The sequence below is a fragment of the Coloeus monedula genome (genome assembly GCF_965178545.1).
Source record: "Coloeus monedula genome assembly, chromosome: 15".
In the NCBI taxonomy this organism is placed as follows: Eukaryota; Metazoa; Chordata; class Aves; order Passeriformes; family Corvidae; genus Coloeus; species Coloeus monedula.
The window spans coordinates 17,966,264-17,986,902 of NC_138795.1; the positions used below are offsets into that span (position 1 = coordinate 17,966,264).

Below are 20,639 nucleotides of genomic sequence, written 5' to 3' on the forward strand. Positions count from 1 at the left end.
TGGGAAAAGCAACTTTATTAGTGTCCCGCAGCAAAATACATTAGTAATTTGTAACCAGGCATTGAAATTCCCGTCCGTGTCACACAGGAGCGATCGGCCGCCCACACCGGGGGATGTTTCCGCAGCGATTGGCCCCGGGAGCTCCCCCGGCAGCGGAGCCCTCCGGAGGGAGAAGTGCCAGGAGCACAAGGGAAGCACCCCGAGGGCTCAGGAAAAGCAGCATCACAGCCCCAAGGCACCACCGAGCCCAGCTCCAAACATGATCCTCAGCAAAGCCCAGCCCAGGCACGGGTGTATCGTTTCTTTCCAGCTGTTTTCCAGCTGTGGTCACACAGCCGGTGCCTGCTGCATTTTCAAACTCCTCTGAGCTTGCTCCCTCTCCACCCCACAGCAGAGATACACTATCACACACAATACTTCCATTAATCTTTTTTTTTTTAGTAAAATATCTAATTTTTCTCTCTTGATCACCATGATAAACTGAGTCTCTGAGTAGCAGGATCCAGTATTAGTGTTAACCGTTAGTGTTACTGTAAAATCCTCTTTGGTTATAGAATCTTCCATTTAAAGCACGATTATAAAAAACAGTTTCCAGCTAGAAATCCACCCCTGTAATCTAAAGGCCATCTAAATTACCACACTTCTGCAGGCTGAAGATATACTGATAGGACTTAGCAATTTGAGTATCTCCCCAGGTAATCTAAACAAAGTTATCAAAATTATATTAAGTAAATACATTTGGAGGAATAGTAAATTTTTGAAAAATCCTTAGGGTATTAAAAGTAGAGTTCTGGAAGTAGCAGTAGTGGGCTAGAGAAAAACACCCCTGAGCCAGAGCCCTCCTCTAAATACTCTCCATGGCTTTGAACTCGCTGAGGGCCTGCACGGGGTTCACATGCTTCTTCTGGGATGCCCTCTTGATTTTAGTCTGGGTCTCGTCCTGTTTCTCCCTCTTGACCAGGGGTTTCTTCTCCGGAGCCTTCATCTTCCAGGAGACGGCCGGGAGGTTGAGGGAGGCCATGCCCTGGGACTTCTGGTACTTGGTGGAAGCCACGTAGGAGGCCTTGACCGTCTGCACCACGGCGTTCATCAGGTTCTTGGCTGCCTGGATCAGGGACATGGCACTGTCCACCTGCCAAGGGGCACACACAGTTACACACCACTGAAAACACAACAGGCCTGGGGGGCAGAACCACTTGGAACAGATTCGTGTAACTGATTTGTATTTGTCCTTTGAAACCTGAGGCTGCCAGTTTGAGGCAGGATTTTTCTTTGGACACTCAGTGGTTACAAACCTGACTTTGCCACCAACAGAAAAGCAGGGTTTTCCCCATCTGCATTTTCCATATTAATGGTGATGGGAATGATTTGTATTCTGCCCTTTGCTTTTGTGACTAAGCTTTAACAGTTGCTTATTCTCTAATGAAATTAATAAAGCTGTAGTAGTATCTTAATCACTGATAATAAACATTTAAATTGCCCTAGAATACTAAGTTGTATTGGGAAGGAAGGAACACAACTGCATCACCAGCCAGGCCTGGAGCCCTTTCCCAGCTGGTTCCTGATTTACAAGAGCATCAAAACAAGGATAAACATGAATTTGTCAAAGCTGTAGGGCACAGCAGGGACAAAGAGCTGAGACCAGGGCCGGGGGGAAAAGAGAGGGAGGAGCACTGTGGTGGCCTCAGCTGGGACCCCCTTCTGCAGCGGCCAGTGTCCTGCCCTGGGTGGGATCCCCAGCTTTTCAAGGCCAAATGGTCTGGGACAGGGTTTGATCTGGGGCAGGGTTTGGTCCAGGGCAGGGTTTGAACTGGGGCAGGGGTTCAGCACCTCTGCTGAGCTTCCACAAGAGCTCAGCTGCCTCTAGAAACTCAAACCCTGCTGTTACAGACCTCTAAGGAAGGTTCTGGGGAAAAGCTCGAAGCCGTGGCTTGTCCAGCAGCAAACCCAGCCAGGCAGGGGCTGGTGGCTTTTCTGGGGGACTGTCCCCTCCCTTCTACCCTGCTGTGCCCCGAGTGCCACCACGGCACCTCGGATCCTCCAGCAAACCCCTGTGCTCTGCCCTCCTCCTCAGTAGCCTGGAAACCACTGCCACTGCCCTGGACTGTTTGCATGAATCCCCACAGCAGGAGGAATCATTAAACACCAGGAGAGCAGGGAGGTGCTTTTGTGAATGAACTGAGACTGTGCAGGTGCCAGCGCTGCCCGCCCAGGCCTGGCTCTGCTCTCACAGCACTCTGCTCCATGGGCAGGGTGTTAACACTGCACAGAATCGTCCTTCTGACAGGTGATGTCTCTGCACTGGCTGAGATCTTCATCTGATTATCCCACGGAGCTTAACACTGCTGCTGGCAACACTCAGCCCTGGTGGACAGGCTCGAGGAGAAGGATAAAACCAGGAGATCAGACTACAGATGGCAGGCTGTTCTATAACTAATTTATGGCAGAGGGGATGTAAATCCTGGAGACACTGAGTAACTGCACTGAAGCCCTGGAGTACGTACTGCTGCATAGTAACACATCTCCTGCTTTGACAGCACGATGCCTTCAGCCTCCCAGCTCCCAGGACAGGAACAGCAGCACCCAGCAGCACGTCCCACCACAGCCCCTGGAGCGGCTCTGGGGGCTGGAAAGGAAGCAGGGGGGGCTGGCAGCAGCAGGAGGGGCAGCACAGTCCCATCACTCCCAGATGGGCTCAGCTTGGGCAGGGATATCTATTGCAGACCTCCCCCAGCTGCTGCTGCCCCAAAGCTCTCCTTCCACAGCTCTCCCTGGTTTTTGGGGAGAAACCTGTGCTAATAAGTTTAAGCAACTGTGCTAATAAGTTTAAGCAAAATAAGTTTATCAAACAGTTTCACTGGAAAATATCAGTGGTACAGGGTGCCCAGAGCAGCTGTGGCTGCCCCTGGATCCTTGGCAGTGTCCAAGGCCAGGCTGGACAGGGCTTGGAGCAGCCTGGGACAGTGGGAGGTGTCCCTGCCCATGGTGGGATTGGATGGGCTTTAAGGTCCCTTCCAGTCCAAACCATTCTGTGATTCTGTGGTATCAGAATGGCAGAATGTGTTTTTTCCATTTGGTGTTAAGGATTCAAGGAGCAATACTGGACTATCACCCAATTCTGTCCCTTCTTCAAACCTTCCTCAGTCTTGACATGGCTGGGCAAAGGCACCAGTGACCAAACGTGCCTGTGCAGGGCAAGGAAGAGTATGCCAGAAGAAATTAAGAATTTAGCTCCTCTTCCCTCCCCCCAAATACCCATCATACAGAATCCTCTTAGGAGGAAGCATTTCATGAACTACAGTGAAAAAATTATTTGCAAAGTAATGGCTGGAATAAGGAAGCAGGCTGGCCTAGGGCAGCTTCCAGCTGTCAGAAACCAGAGCAGCCACTAAAAATCCCTGCACTCTTCAGGGCACAGCTATCCTGAAATATTAACATCTCTGGAGCATTGCAGGACCCCAGCATGTTCCAAGGCTGTGCAGAGACGTGGGGTAGGTATAGCTGGGCTGATAAAGTGATTTAACCTCACTAACAGTGAAAAGCAGTCTGGAAAACAGATTACACAGAGGTGAAGTGAATCTGTCTACAAACACTGTTGAGTAAGGAAATGTGAAGTCTGTATTTTCACAGCAAGCGTTCCTCCCCAGAATGAGGCAGCAACGCAAACTCTGCATACATTAAAACTCTGAACGCTCCAGCATCTCCTGTCTACATTCTGTGGTGTTTAACATAAAAGCTCAGCTTGGAATAGCAGTTGCCTGTGGAAGCAAAGCTGCCCGAGGCAGGCGTGTGCCATACGTACCCCGGAGACGACGAGCTCCCCGCCCAGGTTCTGCACCTCGGCCTTCACCTTGCTGCAGATGTTGAGCTGGTGGCAGTAGAGCGCGATGCGCTGCAGGTAGGCCAGCAGGTCCTGCTTGCACGCCGAGTCCGGGCACTGCGGGCAACAGAGGGCACGTCTGGCTCTGCAGCACCACAGCTGGGGCAGGAGCCAGAGGGACAAAGCAGGCAGCTCCCCCTGGAGCAGGGAATGGGCTGGGAGAGCACTGCCCTGCCTGGAACGCTGGGGTTGGAGACAGCAGAGCAGCATGAAAGGCATCTAAAACCCAGGAGCCATAAACAGGGGTGGCACTGGACAGGCTGCTGGACTCCTTCCAGCTGCCCTTCAGCAGCCCTCCCAGGGAGGAGGAAGAGGAGGAAGAGAAGGAAGAAGAGAAGGAGGAGGAAGAGGAGGAAGAGAAGGAAGAAGAGAAGGAGGAGAAAGAGGAGGAGGACTTTTTACCCTCCCCAGAGCTGGTTTGTCAGCTGTAAAAGGTCCTTCCCCTACTGTGCAGGACACAGCAGCAATGGTTTGACACCCAGGATCTCAAGCTGCAACTAGCAGATGTTACCAATTCCTCCCTCAGTGCTCAATCTTAAGTATTCCAAGCTCAGAAATGATAAACCCAACAGCTACTCAATGACATGCAGCAAACAGATTTTCCTGACTTCTGCTCCCATTTTGTAGCAGTGGGGAAACCAGGTTCCTCTCCAGGCACAAAATGACATTTTTAAGGTGCTTGCTGCAGCACTCATCCATAAGATAAAGGTAACTTTTCCAGCTTTGCACAAAGGGCTCTGCAGGAGCCCCTCTGCGGGGCTGCTGTGCAGTTTGGGAAGGTGCCATTTTCCAGGACAGAACTGAAGGGCCACCCCTGGCTTTGCTGAGCAGTGAAATGATGGATGAGCCACAGATGAGCCAGGCTCAGGCTGGATTTCCAGACCAGAGAGGAGCCCAGCTGAGGGGCAGCTACAGTCCAGAGCAGGCTCTGTGAGACAAAAGGGCTGGGGGAAGGGTTTTGCTGCCCATGCCAGCCCTGCTGCCCCTTTGGGAGCAGCAGCAGTGGGGTGCCAGCAGCAGGTCCCCCATGGGCCACCTCAGCCCCAGGGGCACCCCACGGCTGCCTGAGGACGAGTGAATAAAGCAGCTGGCACACACTCACCTCCACAGCCCCTTTGCCCACCAGGCTCTGGTGCTGCTGTGGAACAATCCCAGTGGCACCTGTGCCACACTCCTGTCCCTGTGCCCAGTGCCATCGGGGCACCTGCAGCTGCCATGACCAGTGTGGGCACCAAACAGCTCCTGGCCGGGCAACACCCAGGCAAGCTCAGCCCTCCAGACATGGCTGGTGCTGCTGCAAGCAGTGTCTGAGACCCCAGTGTGGGTGTATTCCCAATGGCAGGACTGCAGCAGGGCTGGGGGCTGTCCCAGTCCTACAGGCCGTGCCCTGGGGCCTGCAGGGGAGGACCCTTTGCTGCTGCAGGAGCATTTCTGGCCAGAGCAGGGGATGAGAGCTGGGTGTTCACACACACACAGAGCACACACAGCTTCACATCCATGTGAGGTACATCACACTGTGTCACACCCCCTGTTGCTTAAGCCCTGCTCTGAACCCGAGAGAAGCATCACTTGCTGTACCCCACAGAGAGCTCCTGCTCTTTGTTCCACTGAAATGGCCACTCATATCTCATCTTCCCACCCAGCATCCACAGGCCTCCTGGACAAACCCACCATCAGACTCACACTGATCGTTATTCTGTGCTCTAAGGCAGGCTGCCCTGTACCCAGCATTATTTCAGTGGTAGCAGTGGAATTCACCTGGCATTACCCAGGGACAGGACTACAGGCACACCCTGCAGTGACCTCCAGCCTTCCAGACAGCTGTACCCCATCCAGAGTGATTTAAGAGCTCCTTTTCACACACCCCTGTTCACAGCAAAATCCCATTTCACCTAAGACCCTGATCCTGTGCAATGGACCATCTGATGAAGATTCATAATGGACATGGCATGACTGGAAGATTAATCTTCAATGTGGCACCACTTCATTACTTAATGCTTCACTCCAGCTGAGGTTTGTTGCTTTGGCCACGCAGCCTCTCCTCCTCTTTCAGGTAAAAGTCTCCTCCTGGCTGTCAGCAGCAGGGTCTGAGCCCTAATTCTCCCTGCAGACCCCTCCTTAGCTGTGAGATGGAAGCACGAACTCTTTTCCCTGTCTGAAAGAGGCACCAGAGCAGATCGTGGTGCACACACAGGGATGTGCAAACAGAGTCCCACTCACATGGAGCATTTCCTTCCCAACAGCACCTGATCTGCCAGAACAGGCATTTCCCTCTGCAGTGAGGGTGAGTGTAGCTAACACATACATTTGGTTTTTTCCAGGGCCAGACCGAGTGGTTTTTGTGAGCCAAAGTGGTCTCTGTGCTGAGCAGAGGTAGCTCAGGTGCTGCAGTGATGGGCACACAGCTCACACACACATGGGCACTGCACAGGGACTGGGGCCACGCTGGCACAAGCACATCAGTTTGGAGATCTGTGTGGCTTTATGGGCATCTGACCCCACCAACAGACATAAAACCACCTTCTGAGTCCCAAGGAAAATGATGGAACACCCAAAGTAACTGCAGCTCTCAACGTGGGCACATGGCTTCCATCAGAGCAGTGAAGCACTGCCTAACGAAGCAGCAAAGCTTGCAGGTTAATTTTTTAAGCTAATCAATATTAGTCAGTGGTACAAGAATGTTTTAGAGCAAGTCCACAAACAGCCCTGGCCAAAGAGCTAATGAAAAGTTCAAATTACCATTTTGGAAACTGCTCTCCATCTCCCAAAGAGCTCATCTAACACAGCAAGTGAGCAGCACAGCAGTGGAGGGGCTTGAGGGCTGACAAATGCCCAGTACAGCATGTCAGAGGGATGGCTCAACAATTCCAGCTACTCTGTGGGGCTGTGGAAACTGTTCAAGGAAAGACTCTTCAGGCAGGAGGCTGCTGCATGATCACCAACAGCCGAGGAAGGCAGCAAAACCTTCGTGGAATAGGAATCATCACTGGGTTGTGTGCATCAATATGATGTGAGTTGAAACCCACATCCTCTCCTGTGTGTGCTATTTCTGCGGGCAGAATCGAGGACTCAGCTCAAAGACAGATGAGGTTTAAATGGAGATGTAACACAAGATAAAAAAGAGCATCAACAAAAGGCTCTGCGGGTGCCTGCAGGAGCCCTGTCCTTTCCTAGGCAGGAGCATTCAGATAAAAATCAAAAAACCCAAAAGGCAACAATTTTATCACTGATCAAGAATGATGACATTATTGTATTAACCCACAGCCACAACCCCCATCTGTAGAGCCCAGCAGGGAGTGCAGTGTAGATGGAAATGAACATGTTGGGGGACACTCCAGCTTCCCCAACCACCCAGACTGAGCTGCTGCCACAGACCCAGTGAAGGTTACTGGCAGAAGCTAAGCTGGCTGCTCCAGGTCAAATCCAGGCTCCGTCCTGGACACTGCAAACATCCCCCACATTCGGTTCCTGCTGCCACAGCTGAGCCTGCAGAGAAGCAGAATCACCCTTTTCTCTCTTTTTGCCAAGAAAAGGGGCAGGGAAGACAGCAGAGCCCTGGTGGTGTGTGCTGATGGAGACAGCCCATCCCCACAGGCTGTAGGGGAGAGCCAGGAACTGCAGAGTTTCTTCCTCCCTGCTGCACCAGGAATTCCCAATAAACACCCCCCAGCCCTGGGTGCCAGCTGGGCCCAGCAGGAGCTGCAGCAGCTGTTTTGGGGAGGCAGCTCCCTGGCAGGACAGGCACTGACCATGTGTGCCAGCAGCTGCCACCGCCTGTGCCCAAGGTCCCCACGCCAGCCCCCCCAGCCAGGGACCAGTCTCCCCAGCAAGAGGCTGCTGGCACCTTTTACTGGGAAGTGGGGCAACTCCTACCCTCACCCCCAGCTACTTCTCACTGAATGATCAGAACTGATGTAGCCTCAGCCTCCCACCACTAGGAAAGGAAAAAAGCAACAGAAATGTTCTTCAGCTTTGTAGGTGTTTCGACACTGAAGAAATAAATAATAGAGAGAACCCTTGTCTTGCTGCAAATCATTGTCATTTGTGTTGTGCTCATAACTGCTTCATATTCCCCTATTCCCAGCAAGCAGCAGCTGCTTGGAGTGAGGGATGGAAACCTTGGGGAGAACCCGCGGCTGATGGCAGGACTCTTCCCAACAGACACGGAATTCCTGGGATAGCAGCTCTTGGGGTTCCAGAGGAATGTGATGGCAGAGCTGGGAGCCCCTGGCACAGGGACACGAGGGGTCAGGGCTGTGGTGTCCCCCAGCACACAGGACACAAACCCCTCCGGGGGCTCCCGGCCCCGAGCAGGCACAGCAGGGATCGGGGCTCGGAGCTGCTCCTGCTCTGTAGCTGTCACACCGTGCCACATGAACATGTTTCCAAAGAGTATGGAAGCACAGCTAATGAAATATGCAGGCTCGAAGTATTAGCAGAGTATGGAGTCAGGAAAAAGCTATATTCTTGTCAAAATGACTAACTGTACAGTGCTGCTCGTATTTATCTTCAAACATGTGCTTAATCTGTTACATTTTTAAGGACCTTACGGCTACTAAAAGGAGCCATTTAGTTTTCTTTTATATTTTGAAATGGCTTGGTACAGAAAACCATATACTAACTTTGCATAAAACATGTGAATTTAAAAAAAAATAAAAAGGAGTGTAAACCTTCAGCCCAAGCTCCCCGGAGACCTCTAACACAAACTGCTCCTTGCTTCATTTACCTACATCAGCAGCACACCTGGTTCTTGCAGAAACAAGGCTATCAAAGTGCTACAGCAAGGAGACCCATTTGAAAAAACACTTCTCAAATTTATCTCCCCATTGAACATTTCTCACTGCATCATTAATAAAGGAGGGTGTAGACAAGCACCCCTGGATGCAGCATTAAGAGAGAGTCCTGCACTGCAATGATTTACTTCCAAAGTGACACGGGTTCAGTTAGAACCTTGCAGTAGAAATTTCCATCCTGGAAAGGCCTGGAAAGCAAGTGACAGCTGGAGAAAACAAAGTTTAGTCCATGATCTCAGACTTAACCTCCCTGCATTTCAGAGTCTCTCTTGAAGGTGGAATATTATTACTAATGTCAATGTTTCCCTGCCATTTGGGTGTGGGCTGAGGCCAGAGGTGCTCTTGCTTGGCCCAGTTTCTAAATGGCTCAGGACAGGCATTGCATAAATAAATCCCTGAGCTGGCCATGCTCATTCAATCCTGGAAGAATTCCTTCCAAATACTGGGACAGCACAGCCACGCTCAGGTCACTGCAGGCCTTGCTCCAAATCTTCATCAGCTCTGACTGGACAGGGAGAAAACCACCAGAGAGCTTTGAACACCTCCCCACTCAGTCTGTGGGGCATCTGAAAATTGTTAATACTAAAAAGCTGCCTCAAAACCAGTATTAAAGGTTGTGCAACAGGCCAGGTGTGATTGTGCAGGTGCTGTCCCTGCAGTCTGTGCTTTGGGGAGCACCAGGAGTGCTCTGGGTGTGACATGAGCCCAGCCTGGCTCCTGCTCAGCACAGCCACTGCCCTGGCTCTACGTGACCTGAAGCAGGGCTGGCACAAAATGCCAGGTGCCTGATGCCAGCCAAGGAGCTGCTGTGCCACTGCTGGCCACGCTCAGATGTGACACAGCTCAGGGAGGCACGAGAGCAGCCGGAAAGAACAGGCTAGAATTTTCTAGCAGCAGATCTGGAAAATCAGTTAAAACACCCCAAAACCCAAACACATTTTCATCTGTTCCTCATGCCTGCAGATCTGAAAGATCTGCTATTGCTCCTTGGTGCTGGAGGCTTATGGGACTGTGACTTACATGGTCAGCAATGGTCCGGCCCAGCTTGTCCATCCTTGACCCAGCCTCTGCGATCTTCTTGGCTGCACTAATCACATCTGACGTGTTCTTCAGTGGACCCTTGCCCCTGCAAAACAGAGCAGAGGCTCCTTCCTAGCACCAGAAAACCACAGCAGTGAACTCTACATCCCTTTTCTCATTCTGTTCCACACGGTGCTGGCAGTGACTCCTCACCCCAAGGGCAGGAAGAGGCAGGAGCAGCCATTACAGCACCTTCATTTTCAAGAGTTTCCCCCTTTCGGCTCCTCCCCATATTTAGCTTAAATCTAGGAATAAAAACATCTTAAATTTTACTGCCCTGAGCAACCTAATGATGATAAGAGATAACATTTTAGAAGACGGATTTGCAATTTTTATGGAATGGAACATGAAGTTTAAAAAATAGTGTTATATAAAATCTGGTAAATTAATTTCAAAAGGCATCAAAAAGCCTCTTTTTCCTCTGCAAATAACTGTGCTAGGAACTATTCCTGTAGTATGGCAATATTGAAAAGCCCACAGAATTTAATGCTGTAAAGAACTGAGCAAATACATATATATTCCTGGGGACAAGAATCACCCTTAAGAAAGGAAGAAAGACAGGCAATAACTGCTGTGTATCTGTAGATCAATTTAAGCAGTTATTACCACCCAGCCACTGCACAATAATGCATCTCCCCAGCTCATGTGCAGGCTGTAACAGGGCACCATTTAAAGGAAATTAGAAGAAGTAAGGCTCTTAGGAGAACTTGCACCGTGTCTCACTGAAAGCCCAGCAGCCCGGAGAGCTCGGAGTGAGCACAAATTAAAAAGCCTCACCTGGTGAAGTCTGTCATTTCCATCATGATCATACACATCTGTTTGGCCAGGACAATGATGTCATTGCCACTGTCATCCCATTTTGACACTTCAGCATCCAATTTACTCTTTTCCTCCTGGAAGCTGGCGACCTGCTCAGCAATCTTGGCTTTCTGCTCTTGAGGGAGCTGAGCCATGATAGCCTGGAAGAGAAGAGTTTTCTCACGTGGCCTCCTGCTGCCCTGTAGAGGCTTTTTGGAACATTTCACTAATAACCAATTTCAGTCATGTAGATGTGGGATAAAACTTTAATAGCAATCCTCTACCTAGAGGCTTTACAGAGCCATTTGCTTCCATTTTGAATCGAAGTTTATATTCTTTTTTTAAGAAAAAGTGCCCAGAAAGACAAGTTGACACTTAAAATATGGGCCTTTGCATGATAAAGCTGTTAAGACTCCAAACAAATTTGCCACATATTACCATCCCTCAAAATAAAACTGCATGAAGAAGGAGGACTTGTCTTTCATAGAAAATTTCAACATTTTAAAATTAAGTTCCACTTGGGTATTGAGGATAATAAGAAATATTACCAGTGTCTTCCCTGCAAAAAGCTAGCTGTACTCTTTTGAAACATGTCTGCTGAGGAAAGAGCAAGTGAAAATAAAGGGTATGTGCTTACTCCCAAATAAAATCTCTCAGCCTGGGTTTACAGCCTGAGTAAGACTCCATGCCCTTGCCTTCATAAATACTGGGAGCACAGATGCCTCCAGGAGCAGGCAAAAAGGAGCCTTTGGTACTAAAAATCCTCTGGCAGCAGCTGTGCTGAGAGGCCAATGAGCAATGTCTGCATTTAAATGGAAGGGCATGAGGGTCCAGGCACAGAAAGTGCTTGTGCAAGGGAGGGGAGCATAAAAATACTCTCAGTTAGTGTAATTCCCAAGCCAACGTGGCAGAAGTTTGATAAATAAGGTCTGGCTACTTCTTGCTTGGCAGGAAGAGCCCCCACAAAAAATCTGCCATGGCCCTTTCCCAAGAGTGTAAATTGTTATTGATCCAGAGGGGCCGTGTCAAATAAAAGCAATAGGTAAGGCCTGGTCTTCCTTCAGTGCACTGATTTTAGGGTTTCACCTCTTAATGATTATATATTGCCTATCAATGCTTTCATTTTTAAGTCATAGGAAATGCAGTTAGATGAAATTATTTCATTTCTGAGTTCCTCTCAACGTTGTCTTGACAAATGCTCAGTGAGCAAACACACACCAGCAGGTGTGTGAGGAAACATTTTGTGAAGATTTTTTGCTCATAAAGTTAGTATTTGTCTGTTGGAAGTAACATTAATCCAATGGAATGATCTGCCCTGTACCTCCCTGCAGGAGCTCACCCGACTACGGTGTCTGTGATATCAAAATGTGAAGCAGTTTGTTGGTACTAAAAGGATTTTGATCTCTCAGAACACCCAAAATAAACCACAGACATTTCTCACATCCATCAGACCAAGTGCATTTCACTCAACCTCCTTTTCAGAAGAATACTGGAAACAAAGAATGCCAGTTTTCTGATCCAGCATTTTTATCACCATCCCCCCCAAATTAAACCTGGGTTTTCAAAGCAAGCTGAAGTGTTGCTTGAAGGCAGGTCACACTTTTATAATGCTCAGGGTTCTGCCTTACCCTCGCACTCTGTCCAGCAATGAGCTGATCATCCTCAGTCTGGATACTGGTTCTGCTTCGCACATCGAAGTCCTCGGTCTCAAAGTCGGAATCATCCAGCTCTTCAGGAGTCTGAGGAAAAAGCATTCACTCAGAGTCAAACTACAGATTACATGGCTCTGCAAATCAACAAGAATATTGTATTTCAAGTAGAGAGAATGGAAATCAGTGGAGGTAAAAATTATTTCATGTTTTCAACAAAAAGGTAAATAGAGGGACTGTATCCAGCTCTGAACATGTGTGATTTTATGTGCTTGACTGCTCCTGTTAAACACCATAGGGATCCCCAAAATCACACAGCAGTAACTGAACAGCTGAGATTTGTCAGGACATTAATGCACTCAGCATCTGAAAGACAAAAAAATGTTCTTGCAAAACGAACAGCGTTTTTGCAACTTGATTAAATGTAAAAGCTTCACTTGAGATTCTGAAGCTGGAATTACACACAGCTCTAAAGGCTGGTTCAGAAGCACAGACAGTGTCTTCAGCACAATTATGAATCAAAGCATTGACTAAATTAACAACAGATAAAATATCTCAAAATTTATCCTTATCCCTCAGGAAAAGCTGAAAAATTTTAGCTAGTAAGGGCCAGCTTTTATGCCGTAGGCTAAACACATCTGACCTAGTTCCTGCTTGCCTAGGATTTATTTTTGCTACTGCCAGTCTGTAGCTGGCAAACTTTTTATAAAGCTTATCAAGTTTAAACAGCATGTTTGTCAAAATACTACATCTTTGCTAAAGTGGTACTTTATGACAATTCTCCAGAGCTGGGTCAACAAAGAACTTCACTGATAAATGCAATAAATTGTGATTAACAGATAAGATGCAAATAAGGTCCCTGTTCTTTACATTTCTCTCCTATGATTTGGATTTCACAGACTTGTCTTCCAGTACAGACACTTTGTGATACAGTGAAAACAGAGATGGACATGCACAATAGTTGCCAAAAAGCAAAGGTGAGCAGGGTGACAATCAAGGCTTTGGGTATTCCAGCCTCCTCTCCAGGCCCTGGAGAACAGGGTATATCCACAAAATCAGCAGAGGGACACACACTAGGAAGTAGCTCAGTGTATCAATATTTAAAAAATGAAAAAAAATAAAGACAGTTCTGCTGTATGTTTACAAACTGTCTGTGAGTCTCCTCTGCCCATCCCTCCCAAAGCTCAGGGACACACGAAGTGTAACTCTGCCTTTCAAGTGCCACCAAGGGCAGAGACTCCTCTGGGGTGACGGGCCTGGGCAGCAGGGAAGGAGGGAGAGCTTCTCTTCAATACATACAGATAGAGTGAGATGGTAGTTTTGAAATACCCTGCATAAACACAGAAATGAGGTGCTGCAGTGGCTTTTCCTGCTGGTCCCTGTAAAGAGCAAGAGCCCCTGGACAAAGCTGAAGTGAATGAGCCTCTGTGAGGGGGTTACACCAAGCCCTGGAAAACCCTGGAATGTCCACTTGGATGGCTCTTTTATACCAAAATAAACCCTCTGGACCACAAATGCTAGCATTTTAACTTCTTTCTAGGTGGCCACTGTATCGCCAGGGAGCTGCTGTTGGCTGCTGGCAGCGGAGCTGTGGCTCCCTGACACTGGAGCGTGGCACAGGGGAAGCGTCAGCGCTCCTGGCACTGCCAGCCTGGATGATTGCTGCCGACTGGGATTGGCAGCCGTGCTCCCTGTCCTGAATAACAAGGGCTTCAGCAGGGGGGGAATCACAGCCGTTTGTCTGCATAGCGGGAAGGCACTGATATCTTCATCTAACACTGGCTGTCTATAAATCCTGAGCTCGTCTGAAAAAAATTCCGTGGGGAGCACATATGTGGTTGTCAGCTTTTCTCCTGGTTTCTCATCTGATCATTTGCTTTAAGCAGCACACACGGAAGATGCTGTTGCAATGGTTACTGTAATCACGTCTCTTCTGGGGCTGTACATCCTTGATTTACTGATCACAAGCTGCATCTGCCATGGTCACCACTCTGACCACAGGCAGTTTCTCAGAGTCAAAGGAATACAAGGAAAAGAAAAAAAAAGGAATAAACCCCCTCTATTTGTCTTTGTTGTGTCTGGCTCCTGCCAATTTTTGCCCCACTAATATCCAAGAAATAGGTCCACGGATCAGCTTCAACCAGAACTTCCTTTTCTGCATCCCTTCAACCAACTGCAGGAGCCCTTCTGACCTACCAGAAATTTGGGCTTCCAAGTCACACCCACTGCACCTGAAACAGCAAGCACAGAGGAGACAAGGCCTCTGTGAGCTGCCCCTGTGTACCCAGGTTAGCCAATTAACAAATTACATGCTTTAGGAACTGCAGACTAAACTCATCTCAGCTTCCTTTTGACTAACTAACATCAATTCTCCAAATTTACTTAATGAAGAGCCATTAGGTTTTATTTCTAAGCTCTCAAACCATCAACAAGCATCTATAGTTCTGAATTAATTTGCTGTTGTTAACTCAAAGGTCACTGATTTTAGCACATTAACGAGCCAGGCATTACCACGAGATTACAAAAGATGCGTGAAGGGTATTTAGCATCACAACTCGGGCCATCATCGATGCTCAGATCTGGTTAATGAATCTGAATCCAAACGTACTGCTCCAGTGCTCCACAGCGATTTTAAGACTCTGAATGTTAATAGGAGCTAAATGAAAATCTTCTGCTGTCTGCTCCCCATTATCCTGATGGCTGTCAGTTCAACAGCGGCAGGGAAAGCGGGAAGCTGCTGGGGGAAGTTCTGCTCACCCGGATCATCAGCACGGCTTTCCTGATGTCCCGGATGCCGTCGTACACCAGCCGGGAGGCGTCGATGAACTCGTTCTCATCCATGGGCTGGGCAGGGTCGGAGCTCAGGGCTTCCACTGCAGCTTCCACTTGCTCCGTGAAGCGTGGCATGACTGAACTCAGAGCACACAGCCAGTCAGTCCCACCCCAGAGCCACCCTGCTTCCCCCTCCTGGAACCCTCGCGAGTGCCTTGCTCCTAACTATCCTGGAAGCTGTGCAGTCCTTCCACTGAAATCACAACATTTCTTACAGGAGCTGAAGTCTTAATCCACCTCTGTTTCTGCTTACTCTGCTGGTATTTGGTGTTTTCCCCTTGGACAGCGAAAAGTTCATCACACCCTTCTAGTGGACAAGGAAAACACCCGGGGAAGCCCTTAAAAACGATGGGATAAAATACTGATTGTTTGTTTGATGTTCCCTGCAGAAGTACATCATTTTTTGGGGAAAAAAAAGTCATACTACCATCAGGAAGCTCACGTTTAAGAAGCACTGGAAGGGGGCAGATTGCACTGCTGCATTTTGGTGACTCATGGTGCCCCAGGAAGAACACGCCAGAACCAGTTAAGAGTCTGCTGTTTCTTCAGTGTCACCCTTGATTCTTCATCAAAGTAATTAAAGCAAAACCAGCAGCTAGTGGCTGGCACTGAAGCAACTCGAATCACCCCTCACCTGTAGGGGTGTCAGCAGGTAGTTCACAGGGAACACCCTCATTCGGTGTTTATATGTGGGGCACCACAACCTACAATGCTCTTTCAACAGCTGTAAAGCTACTTTACAAGATTTACCCTAATTATTACCCCAAATTTATTCTGCTGGGGGAATGTGATCTTCCTTCTGGACCCTGAACAGCTGCAGGGCCTGGTGCAATACTGCAGCACGAGCAGAGCTCAACTTTCAAGCCTTCACTCACGTCTGGGACTCATTCCTGGTGTTTTTGCTTCCCACAGCCCAGTCCATGACAGCGAGCATGCTCAGGGACACCTTGTGCACCCCTGAGCTTCAGGCCAGTCAACACAGCAAAATCACACTTCTCACTTTGAAACAGCTTTGCAAACAACTCCCACTAATTTGCATTCCAGCAAAGTGAGTCTTTAACAGGTTTCACAGGTACGCTGGTACCCAGCTGCCCACACGCCTTCAGGCAACAGGAGCTCAGGGCTCCTGGGAGTAAGCGACCCTTACCTGTGTTGGACAGTAACTTGGTTGCTTCCAGCACCTTCTCGGTGTAGACTCCAGGTTCGTAGTTGTCCATCTCCGAGGTGACCACGTGAATGACCCGAGCGGCGCGGCCCCGGATCGCTCCGGCCGTGCGGTCTAAGCCATCCACATCTTTTTCTTGGAGAGCAATGACACACTTGTTTACATCTTCTAAAATGTGGTTCTCTGGTGGTAAAAGAAGGAGGATTTAGATGGTAACGTCTTTTCTGTCACAGTCATCAGCATTGCAGCTGCTCAGGGTGGGACCTGCTCTATAAAAGCTCCACGGAGATGCTGCCAAGCATGAATCTGAAGGTTACCACAACCAGCAAAGAGCTGCTCTTCTCCAGAAGGTCAAAAAGCCATCAGTCCATCCACCAACTGGCCTCCACACGTCCTGCCCCTGTTTGTACTCGATTTTACCAACAGGAAAGCTGAGTTCTGCTGAGTTCTCCCCTGGTTTCTTTCCATATTCCTCCCCTGGACTGCCCCAGCCCTTATTCCAAATACCTGCAAACCACTCCCCTGTTATTGCACGTGGGGCAATGGGCACTCCCCCTCAGCACCACACCTACTCCCCTCAACACTCCAACAGACACTTGGTGCACGTTTCCAGCTTCCTCCAGAGTGTTTTCCTACAGCCACACACGTTCCATCAGAGCTCATTACACTGTCAGTCGCCCATTCCCATCTGAGACACATAATGTATGCAGTGAATAATGTGGAAAGCATTCCAGCCACACAGCACTCACTGACTGTTCAGAAAACAAAAATAAAACAAAGGCAAGACCTCTGTTTGCAATTTGCTTTTTAAATATACATTTGCTGGTTTTGTAAAGAGATATTTTCCCCATTCATCAAATCCAAGAAGCCCAAAATGGGTAAAACTCTCTAAGAGATTTCTGAAGATGCCTAAAGAAGTTGGGATCCTTATTTGGGGAAACCTACCCTAAAGATCTCCCAAACTGTTATTAGAGACTTCCAAACGTTGGAGAGTCTTTAATGAATCAAGACCAATGCTTCGATATCATCATCTAACACCAGCATTTGGGCTGCTTGGTAAGAAAGCAACTTGGAAACATTTCTGCTCTGTCACTTAAAATAGTTTCCAGTGTTAATTACCATTGACTTACTCATTCTACACTGCCAACCCGTGCAAGTGGCTTTTATTCCCTCTGCAGGTAGTAAAAGAGCCATTTTGCAAGAGTTTGTAGAGACAAGAAGCTCACAGAGTTGGCTGGGAGAGGATCTGGAAGGAACCGCCTGAAAGGATTGCTGCGGGAAGTTACACCTGATTTACATAAAATTAACAGAGCCAGGTGCAATATTGCGAGACTTCTGTAAGTAACCTGGACAAAAATTAAACTTGTGAAATCCCTCTGAAGCAACTCAGCCTGAACAGGTTCAGCTGAGGGCAGAATGTGGCCCTGAGAGAGGGAAGAGCAGGTTCATTAGTGATTTGACAAGTCAGTGAGCAGGCACAGGAGCCACAGCGGGCACAGAGGGTATTTAAAGCAGAGACAGCCCTGGGAGCTGCAAGAGCCCAAAGAAAAAGCTTCGGCGCCAGGCCAAAACACAGACTGTTTATTGCTTCAATTCCTAAATGAATAAATTAAGCCACAGACCATTTAAAAGCCTCTTTGGATTATCCGAACTTTAATAAAAGGCATGGACAAAATGAAGGTGAATATTTAAATGTCTGCTGATCATTTAATGCCTTTTGCAGATGTGAAGTGGCCAGAAAGTCCCTTCTAGAGGGAGATAACCCACAGGGCAGCTTGCAAAGGGCCCAGGGAAGTGCAGGACTGTCAGGTCTCTCTGCTCTGGTGATATTCTCCAGCTGGATGATAACAGGTAAGATCTGACACTGTGCTGAGTTCTTGTAAATACACCCAGTGCTCCCCACCCTACTGGCACACGGAGCACAGGTTCACCACCAGCACCTCTGGGAATGGGAGTAGATTGTCCCACATTAGAACCCCCCTGTCCTCCTGCTGAGCAGGAGAAACATCCCACAGCAACAGAACACAGCACAGACAACAGCAAAGAGATCTTGCCCCACCAAAATAGCTACAGGGAAAATGGTGTGGTTGAGCAGCAAGGGAAGAGGAAAGGCATTTTTTCCATAGAAATTATTTTCAGACCAAACAAGGAAATACATTAAATTGTGAAAAGCTACAGAATAAAAAGTCACCCACGACTGTCAATCCTCAATCCACGCCCACCAAACACCTTCCACCTCCACCCACCTCCACATTAAAGGATTAAGAAATCCTTTTCCAAACAACCCCAGCAGTCTGTGAGGACATCTGAGGGCTACAGGAGATCAAAATCAAAGAGCAACAGTCGGGAGATGAAGCCACAGATTCATAAACACAACTGTGCTTCTCTGCTGCATCTCCTGGGGAAGGTCTCAGAACTATTTCCATGCTGAGCCTCTGCTGCCAAGGGGCACTGCAGGAGCCAGGCCAGGCAGCAGTGCTGGCACAGGGAGCAAACACTGGAGCAATCACACCCGTGTAAACACAGTGTTCATCCTGGAAATATTCACTGGGAGGCTCTTCTGAAAAAACAGTTCCACTGAGATGGGCAATCTCTGGCATAAACCTCTGTCAGCAGCAGAGGAACAGAAGGCAGCAAATGGAATGGTTCTCTAAGAAGGTTTCAAAAGAGATTCAGGTAATTTCAGAACATTGAATTTGACAATTACACGGTGCTATCAGCAAGTGCTCTAAAGAACAGAGATAGTGGGCACACCAACACACCCAGAGTGCTTAGGGAAGGCACTGATAAGAGGGATAAGAATTACAGAAGGTACGGTAGAGCTTTGAAATGTGGAATAATGAAACAGGCAAAGACTCTGCAGTCAGGAAAGCGATGAATGACGAAGTGTATGGCAGAACTCTGCACGTCTGCAAACAGCATGAAGAGAGAGAGGGGGGAAATAACCTCTTCACCATCTTCTAGTACAAGTAGGGGCATCAAATGAAGCAAAGAGGCGACAGTGCAAAACAAGGAGGTTCTTCACACGGAGCACACTTCAGCTGTGAATTTTGCACAGGATGATGGAGGTGCCAGCAGTTTATAATGGTCGAAAGAACAACTAACACCAGCTTAAATGAGAAAAATCTGTCAAGGACTGTTCAGGAGATAGCACCTCTGATGCTGGAGCTCCCTGAGCTGCACATCACTCATGGCTGGGAGCACACAGACATCTCTAGGCTACAGGGCTCCTGTGCCATCCATCTCCATCCTGACAGTGAGCCTCCCCCAGACCCTGCCCTAGCTCAACAGGGCCCTTCTGCTGCTGTACCTACAGAAATGCTGTCACCTGCAAGCTCACCTGCAGCACTGTGCACTGAAGGATCCTTCTTCTGTGATGTTCTGCTGTTACCTAAACCCAGCATCTCTTTCATCATGCCTTCACTTGTGGGTAATTGATACAGTTCTGTAGCATATGCTGCATGGTGAAGCCTTCAGCACACCACACGGCAGGAATGTGGGATGCTTATATACATATTTATATATGCACACACTCATGCACTCACAAGAACTCCTTTAAATTCTGCTTCCATCCCAGTTAGTAACTGATACAAACATCCTAATAACCCCAAACAGCACTCGACATAAATCATATCCGCCACGACTTTATCCAAAGAGAAGTTCAGACTTTTAGCAGATGAATTGGAGCTGTGGCATTTATATGGGAAACATTTATCAAAGTTCAAACAAATAATATTTAAAAGAGTATTTATTGCTTTAATATTTTTCTACCATCTCTTCGATAACACACATAAATAATTACTGAATGCACTTGAATGTCTGGAGTTGTCTCCAACTACACTTCCTTGGCTCCATTGTGGGTGGTGAGCACTCACTCCAGGTGAACTCTCCTGAGTCAACCTGCCACCACCCCAGGAAAGAAACCTTCTCTGCTTACTGCCAAGCTCTTGAGAGTACAGCCATGCAACAGACTTGGTTATTTAACCAAAACCCCCACTTCTGCTCTAACCTGCATCCCTGCAGAAGATGGGATTGTCCTGCCCACAACTCACTTGAGTCTTGTGGTTCTACACCTGGGCTACAAGGGAAGGAAAGTGATTTTACTGAGTGATGCAACTTCCTGCTTGTGGTGTCTTCAGTCCTAAAAAGCAGCTTGGAGCTCTTCAGCACAGCCCAGCACTGGGCCCACACCACGAGCTGAGGAGCAGAGCTCCCACAGCAGAGCTCCATTCCTCAAATGTCCTGCACGGGGATGCAGAGCCCTCAGTTCAGTGGCTGACCCCTGTGGGGGCACAGCTGCCAGGGAGATGCCCTTTGGCAGCTCCCCACAGGCTGTGTTTGCATGGACTCACAGCTTTTCCTTGAGCCTCCAACTTCAGCACACAATTCCCTCTGAACAGACTTGCCCAGAAACAGGCTCAGATACTCAATTGCCCACGAAG

General features: G+C 48.5%; 1 protein-coding gene across 1 annotated transcript in view; it reads right to left on the reverse strand.

The window, feature by feature from the left end:
- Positions 1 to 20,639, reverse strand: part of CTNNA1 (catenin alpha 1) — a 120,139-nt gene continuing 99,500 nt past the window's right edge. Inside the window, exons 12-18 of the mRNA XM_082291379.1 lie at positions 16,180 to 16,380; positions 14,958 to 15,109; positions 12,180 to 12,290; positions 10,531 to 10,712; positions 9,694 to 9,799; positions 3,803 to 3,937; positions 1 to 1,132 (exon numbers count right to left, since the gene is read on the reverse strand). Of these exons, the coding sequence (XP_082147505.1) occupies positions 845 to 1,132; positions 3,803 to 3,937; positions 9,694 to 9,799; positions 10,531 to 10,712; positions 12,180 to 12,290; positions 14,958 to 15,109; positions 16,180 to 16,380 (1,175 nt within the window). The 3' untranslated portion in view covers positions 1 to 844. The remainder of the gene's footprint in view (positions 1,133 to 3,802; positions 3,938 to 9,693; positions 9,800 to 10,530; positions 10,713 to 12,179; positions 12,291 to 14,957; positions 15,110 to 16,179; positions 16,381 to 20,639) is intronic.